The sequence below is a fragment of the Cervus elaphus genome, chromosome 23 (assembly GCF_910594005.1).
Source record: "Cervus elaphus chromosome 23, mCerEla1.1, whole genome shotgun sequence".
Lineage (NCBI taxonomy): Eukaryota > Metazoa > Chordata > Mammalia > Artiodactyla > Cervidae > Cervus > Cervus elaphus.
This window is the reverse complement of record NC_057837.1, coordinates 18,338,599-18,365,444: the sequence shown is the minus strand read 5'-3', so window position 1 is coordinate 18,365,444 and position 26,846 is coordinate 18,338,599. Positions and strand designations below refer to the sequence as shown.

General features: G+C 38.2%; 1 protein-coding gene across 9 annotated transcripts in view; it reads left to right on the top strand.

Moving 5' to 3' along the window:
- Positions 1-26,846, top strand: part of CREM (cAMP responsive element modulator) — a 65,804-nt gene that overhangs the window by 13,822 nt on the left and 25,136 nt on the right. For 8 of the 9 annotated variants that reach the window (XM_043883251.1, XM_043883253.1, XM_043883256.1 and 5 more), the window contains exons 3-6: positions 1,011-1,134; positions 20,278-20,424; positions 23,607-23,704; positions 23,847-23,989. In XM_043883251.1, the coding sequence (XP_043739186.1) occupies positions 1,011-1,134; positions 20,278-20,424; positions 23,607-23,704; positions 23,847-23,989 (512 nt within the window). The remainder of the gene's footprint in view (positions 1-1,010; positions 1,135-20,277; positions 20,425-23,606; positions 23,705-23,846; positions 23,990-26,846) is intronic. The other variant, XM_043883254.1, reaches the window with a different exon arrangement.

Here is a 26,846-nt window from a genome sequence, read left to right as displayed (position 1 = left end):
TAAACTGTCACGGTCAGTTGTAAGTATTAAACTGTTTGAATAGAGAGAAATAATTCTAGGTGTAGTGCAGACTATAGCAGACAGCCTTGAGAACAGAAGACTTGGATTCAGGTGATAGCTCTTGAAATGCAAAAGAATTCAGTCTGGAAAAAACATCTGGACATTTCAATTTAAAGTTCTAAGTTGCCTGCATACTTTTGGGATATATATTTAGGCTACTGAGGTGAAAAAAAACACACTATATTATTAATGATTGAAAAGTACACTATTGCAGGGAGTAGTTCCTGTAAGTTTAAAAAAAATTTTTTTGTTGATTTTATTTGCATTTTATATGTTCTCGTAGTAGGGTAACATTATAATATGGCTTACCTTCTGTCTAGAAAGAGCCTGTATAGAAATCATTAACTTAAGTTGAAATTATAAGCAAAAAATGTACAAGTTTTTCCTGGAAAAATTAGATTCTCCTCTTTAAGTGAAGGGGGAGCTGCAGGACAAGTGGTCTGCTCTGAGTGATTCTATTTGACGTTTTTTTAAATCAGAAACTATTTAGTGCTGACAAAGTCAGACACATCTTTATATAATAACACATTTAATGTAGGTAATGTGGAAATTCTTTCATACTAAATCATAGTATAAAGCAGGTTTATTAGGCCATGAGAGTCATAGGATGTGTAAACTGCATGTAAAATATAAAATCTAGCTTTATCACTAATTTATGCTAGAGAGCTTAAAATAATTATCACGGAGACTTTATTGTAAGATTAAAAATTTTTCAAATAAACTAATTCCCATGGGACATTGTGCAGTGCTCCCTTGGTATAGTGTTCATATCCAGTGAGCAGAGAAGGTACCTTTACGTTTGGAGAGTTAGAGCTTTGCCACTGAATCTATTTCTGGAAAAACAAGGTAGAACAATTGGATGATAGAAATGAATATCAACCAGAAAGCCAGGTGAAAACAGATATTTCAGATAGGGCCTTAATTCTTCTTCCTTTTTATTGTCTTTTCAGACAAATGACCATGGAAACAATTGACTCTCAGCAGGATGGAAGTTTACCAGATTCTGTGGCAGAGAGCGAATCTGCTCACATGCAGATGCAGACTGGTCAAAATTCAATCCCCACTTTAGCTCAGGTAAACTCAACGTAGGCATCAGGCAGGCATCCGTGAAAGTCAGCCTGTGTGGAAATGAGAATTATTCGCAGATTCTGTTTTCTGGCCATTAATCTTAAGTTTCCCCTGTTCCCTGGGTATCAGCCATTCTTACTGATTTGCCTTCCAAGAGAAGATATGTTTGAATTACTTTTGCATTGTAACATACACTATGTAAAAGAGAAACAAAACCCCCTGCATCGTGTGTAGCCCTCAAATTACTATTTGGTAAGGTTGGTAATTCCAAATTGATGTAGTTTTGTATTCTCACCTCTAAAGATGACAGAAATCTTGCCATTTGCCCAGTATATACTTGGTTTAATCTTTACTTTCTTTTTAGTTAGGCCTTAAACTTTGACTTGGTTTCATTTAGAGAGCACCAATATGAGTTAGCTGTTTTTCAGCTCTTAAACCTCATTTCTGAGATATCTATAAAAGTATATAGTAAAAAGAGATACATTTATTTAGTTCATCAACTACTTACTGAGCCCCTTCCGTATCTAGGTGGTGTTTTGGATGCATGAGGCTCTGGATTTCCTGGACTTGATGTCTCTCGGTTTAGTGTGTTTAAGGAATAAGTCTCGCCATGTAAGAAGTGCTGCAAAATGTTACATAGAAATGACTGAGTTGTCAGAGGGGAAGCAGCTGGGTGACCAGGAGTGCTCTGTTGTCGTTCAGTCACTCAGTCATGTCCAACTCTCTGTGACGCCATGGACTGCAACACGCCAGGCTTCCCTGTCCATCACCATCTCCCGAAGCTTGTTCAAACTCATGTCCATTGAGTCAGTGATACTATCCAACCGTCTCGTCTTCTGTTGTCCCCTTCTCCTCCTGCCTTCTATCTTTCCCAACATCAAGGTCTTTTCCAGTGAGTCAGTTCTTTGCTATCAAGGGCCAAAGTATTGGAGCTTCAGCTTGAGCATCAGTCCTTCCAGTGAATATTCAGGGTTGATTTCCTGAATATTCAGAGTGCTCTGTAGAGGGTTTTATTACGAAGGGTGAGTGGAGGTCACTGGGTATATAAGGAGAGGGAAGCATATTCTCTAGGCCAGGGAAGAGTATACAGAAGGTAGAGGATGGTGGCAGGAACTGCTGGCGTTGAGGCCAAGTGGAGCTGTGTCTGGGCTGGGAAGTGGAGCTGGTCAGGGTTAAGTGGAGGGTGGTATGCATCTGAGAGAGTGGACCATCCCATGTTCTAAGTGTTCACCAAAGCAGGATACCTGTGGCCAGGTGGTGTTGGGTGGGACATCAGCAAGCTGGGAGCGGGGACCCCATTTGGGTGGCATCACAGTGACGAGAGTTCGAGCAGTAGAGAGACTTTGCAGTATCTGGAAGAGAGACTAGGAAGGACCGATGGCTGCCTGGAAGGCCCGCGGCAGTGCCAGGCAACTCCTGGGTTGTCTCCGGCCAGCCTGGTTCCTGCATGGCCTGGACTTTTCCAAAACGCCCTGCACCCAGCCTGCCCTTCTTTCCTCTTTGAGGCTCCCAACACCCACTCGCTCCCTGGGGTTTCCTCCTCACTAGTGCTCTGTGTAGCTGCATCTCCCTGGCAACACCCTTCTTTGTCACCCTGGAAAACAGGCATACAGACCATGCTATTTTTCAAGAAAGCAGCCTTTTTCTCATTAAAAAAAAAAAAAAAAAGTTCATTGTAGAAAATGGGCAAAATGTGTATTATTAAATGAAGAAGAAAATTAATGCCACCTGTAGTCTTTACAGGCAGAAATTTAATTGTTGTTAGCATCTTGATGTTTATCCTATTGTCTTTTTGTCTGCCAAAAGAGTATTAATAGAATATACATATATCTTTTGATTAATATGGAGTCTTCTAAGAAGAGTTTTCTTTTAAGGTTTTTAAAATTACATTTATTTCTTAAAAGTTAACCTGTGCATAATAGGAAACCAAAACAAAAACCAAAGTCATCCAGAATCATAAGCACTTTACCATCTGATGCGTCCTTTTAGATCTCATTTGTGTATTTACACAACCAAGCATCCATTTTTATGTAATTAAGATCATACAGTTATGTGTCATGCTTTTTCACACATCACAATTATTTACCATTTCAAAGTACCAAGTGTGTTAGTCACCCAGTCATGTCTGACTCTTTGTGACCCCATGGACGGGAGCCCGCCAGGCTCTTCTGTCTATGGGATTCTCTGGGCAAGAACACTGGAGTGGGTTGCCATTTCCTTCTCCAGAGGATCTTCCCAACCTAGGGATTGAATCTGGGTCTCCTGCATTGCAGGCAGATTCTTTACTGTCTGAGCCACCAAGGAAGTCCAATCCTGCCTGCCTTGGTGACAAATATTTCAGAAAAGACAAAAATGGAACTAGAGTTTTTATAACTGTGATTCCAGATCTCTAGTTCACCTTTTGCTGAAGTGCTAGTTGAGAGCAACTCGTCCTCCTGCGCCCACTTCTCTCCCTGTAGGTACTGCTTTCCCGTCCTTTACCCGCCTTTTCCTCCAGCCTTCAGCCTGGGTGACACCCAGCTCTGTAGCCTCGGTCAGAAGTTGCTGAAGATGTCAAGCAATGTAAAGTCTGAAAAATAACCTCGGATTAATGAGGTTTTTGAAATTTCATAGGAGTCTATAGTTAACAGAAACCAGGCTTTAGTAGGTTACAAAATAATTAAGAGAGAGAGAAGGTAGAAATTGGAAGAATAGATTCTTCAAGAGTTTTCCTGTGAAAGAGAAAGATGGCTCTGGGAGACAAAAGAGTGTGAGCTGGGGTGTGGGGAAGTTTGGAGAGTTAAATAAAATAGAAGGGCTCAGAGACAGAGACTTGTGAGAAGGCTGAACCACAGAGCAAGGAAAAGGCTATGGTTTACATTCATAATGTTTACTCCCTTAAAAATCTCAAGTATATCACATGTTGATAGTCATTACATCTGGATAGCAAGTTCATAGACCTGCTATCTTATTCTATTTTCCATATATTTAAAACACTTGATCAAAAATTATATCACGGTGTTTATCTTTCACATACTAGGAATGTTAAGAGGTTAAGAAGAAATCTGTATGCTGATTCATTGATTCTTTTGATTAAATAAGAGTTATCCTCCATGGATGTGAGGCCATAAATCCTTTATGGATCATGATGTTTTGCAGAATTAGGACACAGTTCTTAGCAGTCAAAATTTTCTAAACGTTATTATCAATTTGGATTCTTGTAATGCCTGAAGCAGTTCATTTGTGAGTATTCATTATTATGCAATATTATATGATAGAAGGATTAGGAAATCAAGCTGAAATCTTCATTCATTAAGCCTATAATGTATGCTAAAAGTGACTGACTCTTCTGAATAATTCCTGATATTTTGTATATTCTTGCCACTTATTTTAAACTAGAGGATTATGAATTCCCAGATGATTTAGACTTAAATTCAGTCTTGTATAAAGCGGAATTTGTGACACTTACTTTCCTTTTCACATGGTCTTTTAATCATTAAACAGTGTGAGAACAAAAGATATAACCCAAAGTTTCAGTGGGTCTGATCCTTTGCCTCTGGTCATTCGATAGTAGTAGTTTTGCCTATCCAGGCCTTTCCAGGGCTTCTGCTAATCAAGTTAACGCTGCAAATCATCCCAGTTATAAAGATGTGAAAACTTAAGCTTGCTCTTGGCCCTCACACCTCTGCTCTGCTGACTGAGGGAGGGAGGCTAGCGTCCTCAGTTTGAGGTTTTTCTCTTTTATAACTTCCCAGGTATCAGTGGAGCCTGCCCCTTCTGTCTGTATCCAAAAGCAAATAGAGATCAAGTGGTAACAGTATCCAAGGGCTGTAGGCTGGCTTGTAAGATTGTCAAGGTTTAAGTACTGTGACTTGGGTATTTTCTTGCTTTGAATTATTTTTTATGTTGATTGTTTTTTTAAAAAATTGAAGTTGGAGTCTTGTCTAAGTGTATATGTTGATACGTATATAAGACTATAGTCTACTCCTCTCCCCCTGGAAAAACTGTTGGTGATAAGTTAAGAGAGTCTATTTTATATCACCTAGCCAGGAGAAAACCCTTTCCCAAAGCCAAAATAGTGACAAGCAAAATTACTGTATATACAGGTAGTCTTAAAAGTTACACATAGAGCCTTTGGAAGTAATATAATCCTTAAATGGGTAATGGGAACATATCATTTCTTTTGTGATGAAAGATTTCAGACATATGTAAGAGTAGAATAAGACTTTGACATTTATAAAAACCTAAAATTAAGATTTTGTAGTACTTGCTACAAAATTTATATTTTTTTAATTTTTCTTTTTCCCTTTTTGTGAAAGAATTTTAAGCAGCTCTACAGATCTCAGACATCATGTCATCTCATTCCTCCTTTCTTCTGGGTATGCAGTGCTTATGCATATTATCTAAAATAACCAAATGTCATGATCATACCTAATAAAACTGAGCGTAATTCCTTGGCATAATAGGCTCACCATACTCATGTTTTCTCATTTATCTCACAATGTGTAATCTTCTCTGAAAGCAGCAATGATGGCCCCCTGCCCTTTCTTTGTCCCATGTGTCTTGGGAATTGATAATGCTGCCATGAAGCTCTTGTCTGAGTGAGGGAACCCGGATGGAGTCCTGGGAGAGGGTGTGCTGTCTGAGGTTTCATGCCTTACAGCTCCTGATGCAGCCCAAGGCCTGACTCGGAAGGCTCAATAACTCTGCTGTGTAGATGACCAATTCTCAAAGTTTCAGCCAAGATAGGAAGGAAAGATACAAGGAGCAGAAACTCACGAGCATCAAGGTCAGCACAGTGCCTTGAGAGACTTAGTTCTAATGTAAAATTCCACCTTTCTGACACCCTCTGTAGTTTTAGGAACAAGAGGACTCTGTGGAGCAGAGGAAGCCACCGCGGAGTATTGTTCAGGGATTGCAGTCTGCTCACTCCTTCCTTACCCTGTCTGCTGTAGATGCCAATGGTGTGTTAGAGAAGCACCTTCGAGGAAAACAGGCCTGGCTTGCAGTGAGGGATTGGAGTAGGAACGATTGATTTAACAAGGGATAGGTTTCAGTGTATGCCTTACATGTTTGCTGTTTCAAACTGGTGGAAAATTGGGATGGCATTTCTCATTGTTCTGCCAGGTGTGCCAAAAGTCTACCTCCTCTGTCCTAAGTAGGACCAGGAATAATATGAATAGCTGTCAGAAAACAAAACAAGCAACGTTTGTTATTGCTAATTGGCCAGCAACATCATATTTGTATATGATGGTCTGCATCGTGTTAGGTTGATTTGTTATATTTATTATTGGCTGAGTACATCTAGCTCAAGCTCAGTGTTTCATTGAATCTTGTTTTTTAAACCTTAGTATGCTGATTCCGTGACTTGAGCAGCTCTTACTAAAGGAGGAAATATTCCTTTTAAGATTGTAAAATAAAAATTTTCATTTTATTTTTGACTTTCTTTCTGTTGCTCTTTAATTTTATGTATTCTTTCTCCTGGTTATTTTTAAGTGCCATAATTTAATTTTTTTGATCATAATATTTGTATTCACTTAGCTCTAAAAAGTAACATAAATTAGGAGGAGAAGATAGAACACTGATTTTTTTTTTTCAGTAAATGCTAAATCTTCATTGTTCCTTAGCTAATTCAAGAAAATATGCTACTTTGACATGTAACTTATTCTTGAAGGTAATTCAGGGTTTAAGGGACATAAGTAAAAATAATTTGTGAACTATTAATATTGGTGACCATTTTGTTTGATTTGAATAATAATTTTTTATATAATCTGTACTCACATTTTGATAACTTTGTATATAATAGCTAGTTGTGTTGTTCTGTCTCTAAGTCATGTCTGACTCTTTGCAACCCCAGGGACTGGCATGCCAGGCTTCCCTGTCCTCCACTATCTCCCAGACTTTGCTCAAATTCTTGTCCTTTGAGTTGATATTGCCATCCAACCATCTTATCCTCTGTCGCCCCCTTCTTTCCTAATAATAATAGCTAGTTTATTTTGCTAGTATATTTCTTTCAGTTCAGTTCAGTTGCTTAGTCATGTCCAACTCTTTGCAACCCCATGAACCGCAGCACACCAGGCCTTCCTGTCCGTCACCAACTCCCAGAATTCAACCAAACTCATGTCCATTGAGTCAGTGATGCCATCCAACCATCTCATCCTCTGTTGTCCCCTTCTCCTACCCTCAGTCTTGCCCAGCATCAGGGTCTTTTCAAATGACTTAGCTCTTCACATCAGATGGCCAAAGTAATGGAGTTTCAGTTTCAGCATCAGTCCTTCCAATGAACACCCCGGACTGATCTCCTTTAGGATGGACTGGTTGGATCTCCTTGCAGTCCAAGGGACTCTCAAGAGTCTTCTCCAACACCACAGTTCAAAAGCATCAATTCTTTGGCACTCGTAGTCCAACTCTCACATCCATACATGACTACTAGAAAAACCATAGCCTTGACTAGACGGACCTTTGTTGGCAAAGTAATGTCTCTGCTTTTTAATATGCTGTCTGCTGCTGCTAAGTCACTTCAGTCGTGTCCGACTCTGTGCGACCCCACAGACGGCAGCCCACCATGCTCTGCCGTCCCTGGGATTCTCCAGGCAAGAACACTGGAGTGGGTTGCCATTTCCTTCTCCATTGCATGAAAGTGAAAAGTGAAAGTGAAGTCGCTCAGTTATGTCCGACTCTTCACAATCCCATGGACTGCAGTCAACCAGGCTCCTCCGTCCATGGGATTTTCCAGGCAAGAGTACTGGAGTGGGTTGCCATTGCCTTCTCTGAATATGCTGTCTAGGTTGGTCACAACTTTCCTTCCAAGGAGTAAGTGTTTTTTAATTTCATGGCTGCAATCATCATCTGTAGTGATTTTGGAGCCCAAAAAACTAAAATCAGCCGCTGTTTCCCCGTCTATTTGCCATGAAGTGATGAGACCGGATACCATGATCTTAATTTTCTGAATGTTGAGCTTTAAGCCAACTTTTTCACTCTCCTCTTTCACTTTCATCAAGAGGCTCTTTAGTTCTTCTTCACCTTCTGCTTCTTTAAAGTTTAATTTTTGGCTTTAAAACACACTCTGTATTTTCATCCCAGTGTATTAAATGTGATAATACTTTGCTTTTTTTTTTTCATTTATTTTTATTAGTTGAAGGCTAATTACTTTACAATATTGTAGTGGTTTTTGCCATACATTAACATGAATCAGCCATGGATTTACTTTGCTTTGAATGAAAATTGATGTTTCAAGAACTTCCCTTGTGCTCCAGTGATTAAGAATCCACTTTCTAATTTAGGGGACGCAGATTTGATCCCTGGTCAGGGAACTAATTAAGATCCTACAGACCAAGGAGCAACTTAACTCATGTGCCACAACTAAGACCTGATGCAGCCAAATAAATATTTTTTAAAAAATAAGAAAATTGATGTTTCAAAGATAATTTCAGCAGGTGTAAAGCAAAGTCAAATTTCAGAAGAAGATTTTGTTTTTTCACTTCTTATAATCAGAAAAAAAAAACTGCATATGAGTCTGTTTTAGTGTTTAGGAGATTGTTAGAGACTTTCTCTCATTTGCAGTGACTTCAGGTACTTCCTGTTTGATGCTCAAGTCTCAGTTTTAGTAGCAGGTAGTCTGTCACTAACAGTAATGGAAAAATAACTGAGTATAAACAGTTACTTTTTTACCCTTTCTCTGATTCTTCCGAGTTAAAGAGTAGGTTGTGGGGAGGGAATACAGGAGATGCTGTTGATTAAGGGCTATAGTTTCTGATTTGCAGGATAAAAATGTTCTGAAGATCTTTTACAAAAGTGTGAATATGATGAATAGTACACTTAAAAGTGGTTAAGATGATGAATTTTATATTATGTATTTTTTTTACCACAATAAAAAAAGAACAGCAAAAACAAAAATAGTGGACTAGACCCTGAAATTTTTTAATATTAGAAATGTTAATTTTTATAGTTTCTTCCTTGAGTAAGATTCAGTTTGTTTACTTTGCCTCACTTCAATTTTTGCTGCTACAACCTCTGTAAACCCCAAACTATTAAAGGAATTGCATTTGGGAAGCACAGAGGCTTTGGGAAATTTTCCCTCATTGATTAATTGTGATGACAGCATCTTAGTAATGATCTTCAGAAATGTGAGCTTTCAGAGCCCTCCCCCACCCCAGAGGTACGACCTGTGGTTCTCCAAAAAGGCATAGGAGAGAAAAGCCTGCTTGTGAGGTCGAAAATATGGGGTTGGCCAAAAAAGTTTGTTCAGGTTTTACAGCAAAACCCAATGCTAAGTAAAGACAATATCAGGTGAAAATAGTGCAAGCAGAAATACTTCAGGAAAAGTACTTGCCTTTAAGTAGGTAAGTTCTATACAGCAGTAGACCTCTTTTTAAATACCTTTTGAAAACTAATGGTTATTTATTTGATATCAGATATGTTAATATACCATGATAGGTACTGCCAGTATAAGTTGGCCTGCCAGTTCCTCAGAACTTTCTAGTTTTACCTTTTCTAAGGGTTTGTTTCCTGCTTTGTACTTGGTATAAGGAAAAAGAACCCTAACTTACACCAATACTCACTTTGAATTAAATGTTTTACACATAGCTCAGTTCTCACAACAACTCTGTAGAAAGGTATTGTTTTCATTATCTTTTGCAGTTGAGGAAAATTTGGCACAGAGAGGCTGAGTAACTTGTCACAGGTCACACAGCTAGTAAAAGGCAGAGCCCAGGAAACCTGGCTTTAGATTGCATTAAACATTTCTGTTACTTCTATGATAATACATAGGTCTCAGTGTTGAACCAGGTTATTTCAGAGGACATTTCCTGGGAACATGCATGATCAGCAAAGAGTAATCATAATTATATGCTACGTATAGTTACTGTGGGGCTTCCCTGGTGGCTTAGCTGGTAAAGAACCTGCCTGCAATTCAGGAGACCCTGTTTTGATTCCTGGGTTGGGAAGTTCCACTGGAGAAGGGATAGGCTACCCACTCCAGTGTTTTGGGGCTTCCCCAGTGGCTCAGATGGTAAAGAATCTGCCTGCCGTGCAGGAGACCCAAGTTCAATTCCTGAGTCAGGAAGATCCCCTGGAGAAGGGAATGGCTACCCACTCCAGCATTCTTGCCTGGAGAATTCTATGGACAGAGGAGCCTGGCAGGCTACAGTCCATGGGGTCAAAGAGTTGGACAACAGACTGAGCAACTAACACTTTTCACTTTCAAGATAGTTTCATGTTTAGGTCCCAGTTCAGCTTCTGATCTTGGATATATGAAGAGCATAGAAGATTTAAACTTTATCCGTGTTGATGTGTTAGTAACTGGTTCTTATAAATCCTGGCACCAATAGCCAATCTAAGTACTGAGCAGTAACTCTGAGGCCAGGAGCACGAGAGCACTCAGAGCTTTAGAATTATGTTTTATAAAATGATGGGGAAGTCAGTCTCATTGCCTTTAGTAAAATCAATTGATTGATTATCTTCTTGGCAGTGAGCCAGCTAATTATCATATGTGGCAAACCTGGGGCAATGTTATTGCTATTTTTGTGTATGGTTAAAGAAAAGACATAAAATCCACAGTCTTAACAAGTTCAAGTGTATAGTTCAGTAGTGTTTGCTGTAATGTACTTGCATTGTTGTGACACAGATCTCTAGATCTTTTTCATCTTGCAGATCTAACACTCTGTACCTATTAAACAACAGTTCCTTTTTACACACACCCCCAACCTCCTGTAACTACCATTCTATGTTTGGTTTCTATGAATTTGCCTACTTTTGGATACCTCACATAAGAGGAAGCATCAATATTTGTCTTTTCAGTCGTGTCCAACTCTTTGCAACCTTGTGGACTGCAGCATGCCAGGCCTCCCTGTCCATCACCAACTCCCAGAATTCAACCAAACTCATGTCCATTGAGTCCATGATGCCATCCAACCATCTCATCCTCTGTTGTCCCCTTCTCCTCCTGCCCTCACTCTTTCCCAGCATCAGGGTCTTTTCAAATAAGTCAGCTCTTCACATCAGGAGGCCAAAGTAATGGAGTTTCAGCTTCAGCATCAGTCCTTCCAATGAACACCCAGGACTGATCTCCTTTAGGATGGACTGGTTGGATCTCCTTGCAGTCCAAGGGACTCTCAAGAGTCTTCTCCAATACCACAGTTCAAAAGCATCAATTCTTTGGCACTCAGCTTTCTTTATAGTCCAACTCTAACATCCATATGTGACTACTGGAAAAACCATAGCTTTAACTAGACAGACCTTTGTTGACAAAGTAATGTCTCTGCTTTTTAATATGCTGTCTAGGTTGGTCATAACTTTTCTTCCAAGGAGTAAGTGTTTTTTAATTTCATGGCTGCAGTCACCATCTGCAGTGATTTTGGAGCCCCTCCCAAAATAAAGTCTGTCACTGCTTCCACTATTTCCCTATCTATTTCCCATGAAGTGATGGGACCAGATACCACGATCCTAGTTTTCTGAATGTTGAGATTTAAGCCAACTTTTTTACTCTCCTCTTTCACTTTTATCAAGAGGCTCTTTAGTTCTTCTTTGCTTTCTGCCATAAGGGTGGTGTCATCTGCATATCTGAGGTTATTGATATTTCTCCCGGCAATCTTGGTTCCAGATTGTGCTTCCTCCAGCCCAGCGTTTCTCATGATGTACTCTGCGTATAAATTAAATAAGCAGGGTGACAATATACAGCCCTAACGTACTCCTTCTCCTATTTAAAACCAGTCTGTTGTTCCATGTCCAGTTCTAATGGTTGATTCCTGACCTGCATACAGATTTCTCAAGAGGCAGGTCAGGTAGTCTGGTATTCCCATCTCTTTAAGAATTTTCCAGAGTTCGTTGTGGTCCACACGGTCAGAGACTTTGGCATAGTCAATAAAGCAGAAATAGATGTTTTTCTGGAACTCCCTTGCTTTTTCAAAAATCCAGCGGATGTTGGCAATTTGATCTCTGGTTCCTCTGCCTTTTCTAAAACCAGCTTGAATGTCTGGAAGTTCATGATTCACATACTGTTGAAGCCTGGCTTGGAGAATTTTGAGCATTGCTTTACTAGCGTGTGAGGTAAGTGCAATTGTGTGGTAGTTTGAGCATTCTTTGGCATTGCCTTTCTTTGGGATTGGAATTAAAACTGACCTTTTCCAGTCCTGTGGCCACTGCTGAGTTTTCCAAATTTGCTGGCATATTGAGTGCAGCACTTTCACAGCATCATCTTTTAGGATTTGAAATAGCTCAACTGGAATTCCATCATGTCCACTAGCTTTGTTCATAGTGATGCTTCCTAAGGCCCACTTGACTTCACATTCTAGGATGTCTGGCTCTAGGTTGGTGATCACACCATCGTGATTATCTGGGTCATGAAGATCTTTTTTGTATAGTTCTTCTGTGTATTCTTGCCACCTCTTCTTAATATCTTCTGAGTCTGTTAGGTCCATACCATTTCTGTCCTTTATTGAGCCCATCTTTGCATGTTCCCTTGGTATCTCTAATTTTCTTGAAGAGATCTCTAGTCTTTCCCATTCTATTGTTTTCCTCTATTTCTTTGCATTGATTGCTGAGGAAGGCTTTCTTATCTCTCCTTGCTATTCTTTGGAACTCTGCATTCAAATGGGTATATCTTTCCTTTTCTCCTTTGCCTTTCACTTCTCTTCTATTCACAGCTATTTGTAAGGCCTCCTCAGACAGCCATTTTGTCTTTTTGCATTTCTTTTCCTTGTCTTTTTGTGATTGGCTTATTTCACATAATGTCCTGAAGGTTTATCTGTATTGTATGTGATAGGAATTCCTTCCTCTTTGTATGTACACACCACATTTTGTTTATTATTACTGTTTTTTTAAGGTTGTTTTTGTTAAGTCAGTAATCTTTAAGGCTTATATACCAAGTGATTGGTAGAAAAATTAATGTAGAATAATTCAAGTGAATTGAAGTTTCCTTCATAGGCATTCCTATGAGTTGATATTGTGGTGGTGCTTTGGTTGCTAAGTCGTTTCTGACTCTTGCACCCTCATGGACTGTAGCCTGCCAGGCTTCTCTGTCCATGGAATTCTCCAGGCAAGAATTCTGGAGTGGATTGCCATTTCCTTCTCCAAGGGATCTTCCTGATCCAGGAATCGAACCCAGGTCTCCTGCCTTTCAGGCAGATTCTTTACCCACTAAGCTACAAGAGAAGATCCCAATAAGTTGATACTGGTCAGAAATAAAGATAAGTGGTTTTAGGCATTCATTCTGTAGCTTCAGACTTTTGGCGTGTTCATTTCTTCCTCAGTATTAGAAATGAATCTAATCTATATCATTGTTAAGAGTAGTTTTAATATCAACTGTTTGCCCATATAAGCCATCTGTTGGGTAAATGTCATTTTGGGCTAAGGATCTCATAGCAACCTACTTCACTACGTGCATTTATTTCTTTGTAATAGAGTTGGCTAGAAAATTATGATCAATTTTAATTTCAGTCTTTTGAAATCAATATATAAGACTGATTTTTAAAAGTCTAGAGCTAAAAGAATTTTGACTTCCCTAAAGATCATGTTCACAGTCTTTATAAATATAAGTAAAACACATATCATATTAGAATATAAAATGATGCTCCAAGTACTATTAATAGGAAATGATAAGGATCAGCTAGGGAAAAAAATTTGCTAGAGTGTTGTTTTTCAAAGCATAAAGAAACCCTAATTTTGTCATCACCAGTTGCCACAGTGATCACCACTGCTTATTGGAGGTATTATCAGAATAGACGATATAATTAAGAATGACTTGATTCTGATATTTGCTTTGCTTTCAAGGGGAATTTTTTAAAAGAGACATATTTGGCCATTTATAATTACAGAAACAAAACTATTTCCTTTAAATTCAGATTATAGATTTTAGATAGTTTTTGTTTATTCCCTATACAAAGAAAGGATTCAAAGATAATATTGTAGTTCTCCTTACAATTTTAACATAGTTGTAAAAATATCAGTCTTATGTGTCCAACTCTGTTATCAGTGCTTTCATTTGATATTTACAAGGTAAAATTTAACTCCATTGATTTTTGCCATTTGTTAGTTACACTGTTTAAAAAAAACAGAACCTCGATATGGGAAAGAAAAACACTAAAGACACTACAGTGATACCAATTCTATATTTTTCATGTTGTGTTTGTCTTCATTTAATGCAATTACAAACAACTTATTAAAGAATTTTTATTTATTTGTTTATTTGGCTGCACCAGGTCTTAGTAGTGGCATGTGAGATTTAGTTCCCTGACCAGATATCAAACCTGGGCCCCCTGCATTGGGAGCATGGAGTCTTAGCCACTGGACCACCAGGGAAGTCCCTAACTACAACTTTTTTAAAAAAATGAAGTGAAATATTTTGTGTCATTTTTAAAGTGTACACATTTATAATATTCTTTTCCTGTTTTCAGCCTTATTCTTTAAACTCTTCTTTTTTACCCATAGAAGAAACAGACTCTTTTTGAGAATCCTGTCTTAATACACAAAAATCAAGATATTTTTCCAGCTTCTCCTATAGGGTGTTACTGGGTTTTCATTGAAGTCCTTGGAATTAAAGTAGATAATGTATAGATTTGATTTTTCAGGCAGCAGAGTTGACAGTGAAGTCTGCTAGGCCGTGCATTGACATCTTCTCATCCTTTATTAACTGTCTGGAAGGCGGGCTCAGTGGCTATGTGACACGCTCAGCTGCACTGTGACATCATAAACCCCATCATAAGGGAACCTGGCTACAGATTGGCGCCAGTCCACTAGGTGCTAATCAAATGCTGTGTTACAACATTGTGAGGTTTTACCAGTTATAAGTGTCACTATTAGGAGATTTTTTTTTTTATAATTGCAAAGCCAAGTGAGGCTGTCAACTGCATCATCTTCATTTATTTCATCACATTAACTCCTGTCTCTAGTGGGGTTTTCGGTGAATGTGGTGGCATCAGCATAATCTATGTTTCAGGCATCCTATAGAAGAAGATTATTCTTCAGGGGATCTGGAAAAAAAGGTAAACTGTCCAGCATGAGTTCATTTTTACACTTTTCAGAGCCTCATAAATAGAGGTGTAAAATTACAAAATATAAAATACACCGATTTTATGTTTGTTTTTTGAGCAGTTGCTTGCTTGATTGTTGGAATGTGATGAGTATATTGATAGATCTTCCCATGGCTTTCTTTCCTACTTTTCTTTTAGACTGTTTTTTTGCACAGAAGTTCCCTCCTCTGAGAAGCTTTCCACAGTAGGTATACATTAACGTAGCTTCCTTCCACCCTCCCTCTACCTCATTAGCTGTTGTTGATTAGTCTCTTCAGTTCAGTCAGTTCAGTCGCTCAGTCGTGTCCAACTCTTTGTGACCCCATGAATCACAGCTCGCCAGGCCTCCCTGTCTATCACCAACTCCTGGAGTTTACTCAAACTCATGTCCATCGAGTCGGTGATTAGTCTCTTAGTTGTGTCCAATTTTTTGTGACCCCATGGACTGTAGCCCACCAGTTTCCTCTGTCCATGGGATTTTCCCAGGCAAGAATATTGGAGTAGGTTGCCATTTCCTTCTCCCGGGGATCTTCCCGAGCCAGGGATCAAACTCGTGTCTCCTGCATTGGCAGGTGGATTCTTTATCCCTGAGACACCAGGGAGGCCCACCTCACTAGTTACCCTTCTTTATTTTTCTTTTAAGAATTTGGCACCTCTCCCAAATTATGTTTTTGTCTCTTCATCTGTTTTCTGTCTCCTTCTGATTAAGCACTTCTTGTTTACTACTTTATCTCTGCTGTCTAGACTGATCCACAAGGTAGGCTTCCCACATTTGTTGAGGGAACTAAAGAATGAGTTAATTTGTAAGTATGACTTGTTTCTGTGAGACTGACTTATTAAAAATTCTTGGAATGAATATATGATGTTTATAAGAAAAATGAGACTTCCCAGGTGCTTCAATGGGCAAAGACTCCACCTGCAATGCAGGAGACACAGGAGACTTGGTTCGAACCCTGGTTTGGGAAGATCCCCTGGAGGAGGAAATGGCAACCCACTCCAGTATTCTTGCCTGGAGAATTCCATGGACAGAGGAATCTGGTGGATTACAGCCTATGAGGTCACAAAGAGTCGGATACAACTGAGCACATGCACACATGAGCGTCTTCACTGCCCAGAGTCTGGACATTGAGTTTTCACTGTAAATACAGATTCATATAACTCATCTCCAGAATTCTGGGAATTCAATTTTGTTCTAGTGGGTATAGCTCTCTTTTCTACAGCAGAGTTTCTTCTCACTAAGCCATTTTGATGGAACATTGTTTAATAAAGTCCTGAAAATTACACTTGAAAGACAATTAGAGTGACTTTAAGCATGATTTATACTTATCAAAACCCCCATGAATCTTTCTTGAGTTGTTCTTCAGAATATCTAATTTTTCTGCAGCAGGGTCATTTCCTTGAAAGTGTGTGGAGCACTAACTGCATCTCAAGCCACAGGTCTCATCTGTAGGAGTCCTGGTGATGCCCTTGGGTATAATGTACCTTCTGTTTTGCTCGTCTCTGACACAGGAATGTTCTATCAAGATTACTGTGGGTGGTGATTTTGGCCATGCTGCTGTCGTGGAGCTAAACTCGCAGCCCTTTTCAGCACTGTGTGCTTGGAGCTGTGAGCAGGGCTCAGAGGCTGCGTGAGGACAGAGCAGCAGTTTTCAAAGTGCGATCCGGGGAACCCTGGAGGAGACACCAAGGACCCAGTATTTTCCAAATAACTACTACATGATGTTACACAATCATGCCTGGAGGTTTTAGAGGATAACCGTATTTTCATAATAATACTAAGATTTTTTTTTCCCTCTGTATTGGCATTTGTCTTGATGGTGCAAAAACAGTGGGGGTTAAAACTGTTGGTGCCTCATCCCAGTCACGTAAGTGGCACCAAACTTTTGTTAGTGGTCATTACAGTCTTCATTGCATTTACCTAGAGTTGTTTTTTTTTAAATGTCTGTTCCACTTAAGACTGTCCCTGATGAAGCACACATGAGCTTCATGTAAACATTACCAATTATATTAAATTTTGACCCTCAAGTACATGTTGTTTTAATATTCTGTGTTCTGGAAGTGGAACATTCATTGAAAGCATTTCTGCCACTTACTGAAGATCCATGGTATCTGAGAAAAAACACAAGTTATTGTCTGAGGGACAAGATGAACTAGCTGCATTCACACACACACACACACACACCTGCCCCTGCCACAGGATATAATTTTTCTCAAAGCAGTGGCAAATAACTAAATTATTTCTATGTCTGTTCAAACTTGAGTATTTGAAAAATTTTTCTCAAAAGCAAATGAAGTAAGCTTGTCACATCAAGGAAAACAGTTAACAGTGTTTATTGCTGATGATAAAATTCAGGCTTTTAGCAGAAGTTTCAAATTGTGGAAATTCTTCATCTGCCATTTTGAGCTTGATAACTTGCCAATATTGTATAGTTTTCTGATGAAGTTGATTTTGATTTTAATGAATGTAATTTTCTGATAGTGTATCATGAAATTTATCAGCATTTGGGAGATCTACTTAATTCAATAACTCAGTATTTTCCAAGTAGCTACTACTACATGACATTACAAAATCATTCCTGGCTAAAGAACCATCTGAAGTATAAGACACAGCAATAGTTTTTTTTTTGTTTGTTTTTTTTTTAGCATTTATGTATTCTGCTGCATCAGGTCTTAGTTGTAGCATGCAGGATCTTTAGTTGCAGTGTGTGGGATCCAGTTCCCTGACCAGGAATTGAACCTGGATTCCCTGCACTGGGAGTGTGTTGTGTTAGCCACTGGTCCCCCAGGGAAGTCCCAGATCAATTGATTTTAACGTAACTAAGTTTTCAGATTCCACATGGCCACAAAAAACAACCACTTGCTGAGTTTTGGGGTAGTGTCCAAGAAGAATACCCACATTTTTCTGGAAAAGGTATTGATAACACTCCACCTTTTCTAATCATACATCTGTATAAGGCATACTCATATACCAATTAAAATAACTTATTGCAACAGATTCAGTGCGGAAATAGGTATGAAAATCCAGCTTGTTTTAAGTTAAACCAGACATTAAAAGAATTTGTAAAAATGTAAAACATTGACATTCTTGGCACTAATTATTATGTCTTTGAAAATAGTCTTCAGAAAATGCTATTTATGTTAGCGTATGATGGAATTATTGTTATTTTTAAATTAATTACTAAGTAGTTTTAAAATTTCTGTTTTAATTTCTATTTAGTAAATATCAATATTATACATACATATATATATATACACACACACATATAATATAACAGCTTATATATATAAGAGCTGAGCTGCTTATCATAGCCAGTTGTGCACATTTTCTTCCAGCTTTGTGTTCAGTGTCACCCATTGGCAGCTTAAAATCTGCATAGTAGGAGTATTTTCATTACAGAAATCTGCAAAATTTACCCATAGCATTTTCCCTTCCCAGGAGCTGGCTGCACATTTACAGGATCCTGCTGGATGTAATATAAAAGTTATTTGAGGACATCAGTCATTTTTAGGAGTATAAAGGTGTCCTGAGACTTAAAAGTCTGAGCCTTAGTCATTTGGCAGAGGAATACCTTTTTTTTTTTCTGGCAACTGGTTCACAAAGAGAAGAATCCCTTATATATAGTTCATGCAGGGAACATTTGTAGAATAAATCTAGTGGCTTTTAAACTTCTGGATGTTAAATCTGAGGGCTCCATTATGGGATGCCCTTTTTCTTTCCCCTGAAATCTAAAGTGGCACTAATACTCCAGGGGCAGGTGGGCTGAATTTGCCCATGGGACTCCATGTTGGGTGCTCTCTGCCCCAGTTTCTCACTTTTCTGTCCAGCTGTTATCCAGACCATAGGAAGGCCCGGCTCACGGGGCTGCTGTCACACAACACCTCCACTTGTTCAGACTCCTGCTGATCTTTCTGTTCTGTACTCCTGTGGTTTTCATGACCTGGACAATGGAGCAATTAGTTCTCTATGTTTGCGTGCTATTGTTCTTTAGGTGTTGGTTTTAGCAATTCTGCTTTCCAGCTTGGTGCACTTAGTTCAGTGCTCTCCATGTAGGTTCTCTTGCATGGATAGAAGACTTTACTTCTAGATTGCCAAAGAAGTTTGCCTTCCAAGGGAATGCTGTAAATACATCTGATTATTTGTTATAAACCCAGTTTTTAGTAATTTTTTAAAAGTATTTGTGTAAGTTGACTGGAAATGATTGGTTTTCCTTCAAGTGAGGGCCCACAGAGGCTTTCTTCAAAATTTGTTTTAGATTCTGTAGTCTGCCACCACTCATAATAGAAACTAGTAGGTTCTTTCATGTCCAAAGTCTCTGTCTGTTCCGAGGAAGTCATAATGAATAGTGAAACTTAGTAAAATGAGGCAGAGTTTGTCAGATTACGCCGGCTTTTAGGACTGAGTTGTTTACCAGTTAGAAACTTGGCAGGTTTTGAGTCCAGAGAAGTGAACAAAACAAAACATGTTTTAATGTGTTTTGCTGGCAGGGCTCTTTGTTGCAAGCACCCAAGGTGGTGGGAAACAGCTGTATCTCCTCTGTACAAACCAAGTGATGGTTCTGCATGCTGAAACTGTGGGGAGGGGAGTGTGCAAGGACCACACAGTCTCCAGGGCATGAGCTTTCTCTGGTTTGGAGATGCTAAGAGCCTGAGAGGTCCTGGGACTTCTTTGACCTATGCATTTTTTTGTGACTATTGGGGCATAAAAATAACTGCAATTTTCATCAGTATAGAGACAAGGCATTAGCTTATATCTGGAGTAATACTCTAATATCACATGTCAGAAGTTGCACTTATTAAAAAAATAATTTACCATATTTAAGTTCTGTCTCTGCTCTTAAGAAGTTAGAGAGAGTAGTTTATACTCTGGCCTAAAGAAGGCTTCACTTAGTAATCTCGAGGTAGTAGTGAGGTAGTTTAACTGCTTTAGAACTTTGTGCTTGGAACATCCTTAGCCACTGAAGCATGGGAACCGAAAGTGAGACGCATGGGTTCTTTAATATCTGTCACATCAGAGAATGACTGTTCCAGCACTGTAACCATCTCCTAATGGTGAGTACCCTGGCTTGCTGGTCATTTCTTAGAAGCAGGGAAAATAGGCAGATTGTAACAGTGGAGGAAAAAAAAAATGTTCAGCCTTAATCTTCAATGCTGCTGGTTTTTGCAGGTTTCTGTAGCTGGATCCAGCACCGGAAGAGGCTCCCCAGCCGTAACTCTAGTACAGTTACCTTCCGGCCAGACCGTCCATGTCCAGGGAGTAATTCAGACACCACAGCCATCCGTTATTCAGTCACCACAAATACAAACTGTTCAGGTTAGCGTCCTGCCTAAATGACTTCTCTTTGGCTTTCTTGAGCTTTTATTTTTTCTTTCATTAATTCATTTATCCTTTTTTTTTTTCCTGTAGATTTGATGCTTTTTTTTAACCATATAAGGAACAATCTATTAGTATGATGGTAATTTCTTTTTGTTTTGTCAACACTGGCTTCTTTATTTATTTTGAAATTGCACATTTGCCTATGTTCATTGAGAGAAAAATTATACAGAAAAGAAGAAAGTAAAAATAATCTCAACACTCAGATATAAGTACTATTAACATTTGGTTGAAAGTCTTCCATATATGTTTTCTATGTGCATACATAAACATGTTTTAATGGCATGCTAGTATTCTATTATTTATATGTACTATATTATTACCAAATTATAATGTAGTAATGTTACCAATTATATGTAGTGTCTTTTTTTAGTCATAGATGACCTAATATAAATTATTTTAATGCAATTCAACATAATGTAACAATTTCCATATTTTAAAGTATTTTTTAAGTTTTTAACACCTTGAGAAATGTTATTTATACACATCCCTGTGTTCATCTAAATATATGTACATAAGCTATATTTGTATATTTGCCTAAAAATTTCTTTAGGATAAATTCTAAGTGGTTGAACTGGTGGGCATGGAAAAGAGTGATGATCAACTCTTATTAAACATTTGGAAGAATTTCCTTTCTATTTCTGTAGAAGTTTTTTTTTTGAAAGTCCCTGAGTCATGTCCAACTCTTTGCTACCCCATGGACTGTAGCACACCAGGCTCCGCTATCCTGAAATCAGGCCAGAATACTGGCGTGGGTGGCTGTTCCCTTCTCCAGGCGATCTTCTCGCCCCAGGCTTTGAACCCAGGTCACCCACGTTGTAGGCAGATCCCTTTTTCTTTGTGAAGTGCTTGGTGCCCTGTCGGATACAGAGATTGACTCGAGCTGCAGTTTTGTTGTCAGCTCCTAATTTGCAGGTCCAGTCATTCTCCTTTAAATTGTTGCTCTTTGCTCAAACTCAGATTCATTTAGCAAAGCTCTCCAAAAATGTTTAAAAGTACTTTGAGGCTTCTTTGGAGATGTCTGATAAACATTGTAATGTAAATATTGTAGTACTGACACTGTTTTCACCAATACTCACAGTAAAGTGTAGAAATTTAGGCTTATTGTTCATTCAGTATGTGTGCCATGATATAATTGTTAATTGCTGTTGCATTTATACATCAGATTAAACCTTGGTTTTTTTAGATGTGGTTAGTGTTGCGGTTGTGATCCAGAGACGTGTTTTGTTATTTATTGTCACCAAAGTTGGTCATAAATTCTTAACATTTCTTAAGCAAAAACATTCTTTTTTGCATCAACAGATATAAATTATTAAGTATGCATTTTTTTTTTCTTTTTTTTTTTTATTTTTTTGTCCCTGGATCAGGCCGAGCGCGCGCGCGCACACCCGCTCCAGGGGGCGCTCCGGCGGGTCCAGCCACGCCGTGCCCTAAGTATGCATTTTTAAAGCATACTTTTTCTCTTTTACTAAATTTATTTCTGTTCCTTTTTAAGGTCAGTTTGTCTTTATCCTTTAAATATTGAAATTATTTGAACCTATCTGATGACAAAAAGATCTGTGAAGAAAACATAGTTGCTTATACTTAATTGGTCTTGTCCTTTTCCTGTGTATTTGAATCCAGTTTGTTGCAGAATAAGGATAAGAGTTGCACCACGATACTGGAAGTACTAAATCCATGTGCAATATAAGTCTGTTTATCTTTGTGGCACAGATGTCTCTTCTGAGTTGTTCAAAAGTTTGAGTGATTCTCAGTAGTGTCTCTTTTTTTTTTTTCCTTTCTTGTGAGGACCTTGATTCTAGGAGCTTCTGAGTCTTTCCGAGTCTGATTATAAAACAAGACTGCCCACTCTCCTTTTTGTGATGTTTATTAGGATGCAGATATTTCTCCTTAGCTTTAACCTCGCTGGCACTGGAAGAGAGAGTATTATCTCATTTTCAATAAGCTGTTTTAGATTTTGTTAAATGGGTGACTTAATTATCTTTACAGAGGTAGGAACCTTTGGATCTTGTCTTAGAATTCTGACCTGGTGAGTGATGAACTTCAGTTTTCACTTTGTACAGTAATAGCCTACCTTGCACAAAGGGGTGGTTATGATTATGCAAGAGATGTGTGAAAGCCCAATTGAAAGTGATAAATAGTTGGTGGTGATGTATGGTTGTCTGACTGCAACAATAGTTTCTCTAATAAGTTCTCTTCATGCCTGAGTGTGCTTATGTATAGGGTATCCATGACCAAAGATGCATGGTTATACGTGTGGGCAAACATACATGCACATCCATATGCCTTGGGAAGTACATGTTCCTGCTTACATTGTTGGTATTTTAATATGATTTTTTGGTTATACTCAAATCAAATCCCATGTCCTTATAATATTCATTGGAGGAGTTTTGTAAGCTCAGAACTAGATGATAGATGATATTAATAGGTAGTTTTGTAAACCCAGAACCTATGATAGATGGCTGAATATATTGAGAACAGTCATGTTGTGGAGAGATTTATTTTAGTTTCCTTTCTTCAGTACTCATGCTATTATACTAGTCCTTCAAAAAATGAAATTGTATTTAAAATTGATCTTTCTTTTAAGGAGTAATTCCTTGTTTTGACAAGACCTACTGATATCAAGCCCAACCTACTTCTTGTAATATAAATCATGACTTTAACCAGGCTTGTTAACACAAGTATTTACCTACTTAATATCCTTTCTTCTTTGGATCTATCTAATGTCTAATTTGAAGACCCAGCCTAAGTCAGCAGTGGTATTGTTTTCTCCTGTCACTTGCTCACTCACCCTCTGCTGGATTTGTGAGACTGTTTTCAGGGTTGGGGCTTAGGCCTTGTGTGTCTTACATTGAGTGTTTTCCTGAAGCCTGTCTGGCGCATGTGCATTTCTGTAGCGTTTGTCGTCTGTGTCATCCTTGGTACACGGGCTGGTTTACAGCAAAGCGTCAGCGCCTGCCCTTCCTCTCCTGAGCCAGGTTGTGAGCACGGTTAGCCCGGCTCTGCGTTCTGTGGGCAGTGCCCGGCTTTGGGCTGCACACACAGCCCCTTCAGACACTGGGTTGTGAATGAAGGAGATACCATGGGTTTTATGATGCATCTCAGGAACTCTTGTGTTATAGGTAGCAACCATTGCAGAAACAGATGAGTCTGCAGAATCAGAAGGTGTAATTGACTCTCATAAACGTAGAGAAATCCTTTCACGAAGACCCTCTTACAGGTAAGTTAAGTTTCCTACAGTCATGAAAAGTTTTTCCAAAAAGGGAGAAATAAAGATAACCTCAGATTCTCCTCTGATAGCTTTTCTGTTTTAAATCTCATTCATGTATCTTAATTCTTTGTATTGTTGAATTATGTTTTAGAAAAATACTGAATGAACTTTCCTCTGATGTGCCTGGTGTACCCAAGATTGAAGAAGAAAAATCAGAGGAAGAAGGAACACCGCCTAACATCGCTGCTATGGCAGTGCCGACTAGCATATATCAGACTAGCACGGGGCAATACAGTATGTATGCGGTGATTCCATATGTCGTAGTGCTAGCTTTAAGTCTCTCGTTTCCCTGAAGCAGCTTGGGTTTTGGCACTAAACTGTTCCATTTAAAAAATGCATCATAATACCTAAATTGTGTATCACAGTGTGAAAAGTACTTGTTAAAGAAGTGAGAGATTTGTACTGACAGTTGTCGTATACTTTTGAAAAATAACAAAAAAAAATTTTGTTTACTAAATATAGAAGAAAACTTTGGGGTCAAAATAATTTTCTTATTTATATGTTTGTATTCACATCTAGTAAACACTTAAAGCTTACTGTTTTTGTCTCTATGATGCATGTGAACACAGTAAGATATAAAATGTCTGTATTTTGTTCTTGTTGACTTTTGTCACCAACAATTACATCTTACTAATCTAAAAGAGGTGCTTATGTTTTCTAAACTATGTTTTAAATGTAATTCTGTTTTCACTACTCTCTACTGTGTTAATTTGTGCTGCAGCTTTTTCTAGAAGAGAATGGAAAAATGACTTATTTTTTTAAACTGACGCAATTGGACAGATCATTTTATCTGAAGTTTTAAGCACCAAAAGCTGTAAATAAACAGATGCATCCACGTTTAGTCTTGTGCATTTTAATGGACTGCTAGTTCTATGCTTTGTGCTCCAGTTAAGGCACTAGTCTTTCCCCAAATCAAGAACATTTGATATAAAAAATACTTCAGTAAAAAAAGAAAGAAAAGTGGGGAGGGAAAGACAGAAAAGGCAGGAAAAAAGGTTTTTTTTAAAAAAAAAGCTAGTTAGGTACAGAAATATGTGTGATGTTAATGACTGTGTTGATCCAAGTACAGTGTTAATATTTTAGATATATTTTCTGTTTTCCCTTTAAAAAGTAATAATACCTACAAAACACCTCAAGTTTTAACTTATGACCTGGCTGCTGTAATCTGTGGGAAAGCCTTATACAGTCATTAGTTTTTTCTTTTAGTTGTGGTAGATTTGCACTATTAAGCAAATTCTGCTTTGGTGATTCTGGTTCTTTGGGTAGCTCCTACCCTGATACTAGGCAGAACTGGGCAATAATAGAATTTGTCCACATCCTGTACAGAGCGCTCATTGGACATGTCCAAATTCAATGTTGGGAAAAGAGAACTCTCCATGGTCTGTAAGAGTTAGACCTTGAGGTTTTCCCCTTCATTTCTCTTTCATCACTTCTCTGTTTTATATGCCTTTTTTTGTCTGACCCATGGGAGTAGATGGTGGAAGTTTTAGAACCAGTGTGACTGGGCGGGACTTGGAGATGCCGGAACCTCCTGGCTAGTCAGCTCTGGCCTTGAGTAGTGGGCTGTTACCATCTTGTCATTGTCTCTTTTGTGTCATGACAGGGAAAATGTTGGAAGTTACTGCTGAAATTATGCTAAGATATCTTAAAGTTTGGATGGTGATTAAGATGCTGTCATCTTACACATCTCTCTGGCATATCCTGAAGCTGCTTAGCAATTGATCTGTTTCTGAGTGACATGGGCGAGGACGCTGTGGGTGAATTTGCCTAGATTATTAGCTGAGAATTTGGAGTCGTGAGAACATGTTGGGTTGAGAGGATGTTGAAGCTGGCGATGATACGGGGAAGCCAGTGGTACATGGTCCTGCCTGTCACTGCCTGGTATAATTTCACATCTCAGGTTTTTAGTCTTTGAAGTATGACTAACACTAAATTGCCAAGCTCAGGGTTAATGTGAGAACAAAAAGAGACAACAGATTTTACCTTTGGGGTAAAATCTTTTGACTCTTCATGTCAAAAGAGACATAGTGCTTTTGACGTGAAACAGAGAAATGTAAGCCAGCTGTGGCAGTGTCTCACTCACTGTCATTAAACTGTCCTCTCCAGCAGCATTTCTTGAGCTCTTAGCGTGCACTTAGAGCTGGGGGTTCCATATTGTTATCACTACCTTGGGTGTGGAGTATGTGGGTGTGGGGGAGTGGAGTCAGGGGTTCTGGTTGAGAACTAGAAAATCAAATGTTTAGAAATTAGGGTATATATTTATTTGCCACATTAAAAGTCATGGACAATTTTTTTTTCCTTAGCATAGAAGTTCAGGCATATTTATTTACTGTTTACCATACAGTTTCTCCATAAGATGTCATGGACAGTTTGTTACTTAGTTTTCTTAATTTGGACCCATACAGTATGATCCTGGCAGTTATTTTAATAAAAAGTTGTGTTTGTCCAATATGCGTTGTCTGCAGGTTAAAAACTGCCATTTTATTAGTTCTCAAAAAAGGAATATTGCCTATGTTAAAAACGGATTTCTTAGATACTTAGTGACACTTGTTTATGTTGATAATTATTTCATTTGACAAGTAAATACTAATATTTAAGTTTTTCTTTAGAAGAAAGACCTTGCTTTAAGTGTATATTTATACAAGATCCATTTTCATCAACCATTTCTTACTAGCAATAGCTTAACAGAAATTAAGGATTAAATGTTCTTAAATATCTAGAAATAGAAAGAGTTTCTGGTGTCCTTTGGTTTTTAGATTAGAGGTTATTTTACTAGAATTTCTGGAGATTTTTCTGTGTATTTTTTTGTACCTAGTTTTGAGATTGTTCTATGAACTTTTATTATAAAAAGATTTTAATTCTTTCTTCAACTTTTATCCATGGATTAAAAAAAACTTCAAAAATTGTTATATATAAATTATAATTATTATTTACTTATTTTACTAATTATTATTTATTCTAATTTTATACAATGAGTTTGTTGGTGTTAAAAACAAAGGAACTGTAAAAGTTGAAGAAATAAAATAAAAATTAAAAAATGAAGTGTGCTTAAGTTTTCTCATATACAAGTAGTTGCACTTTTAGTAGTTGA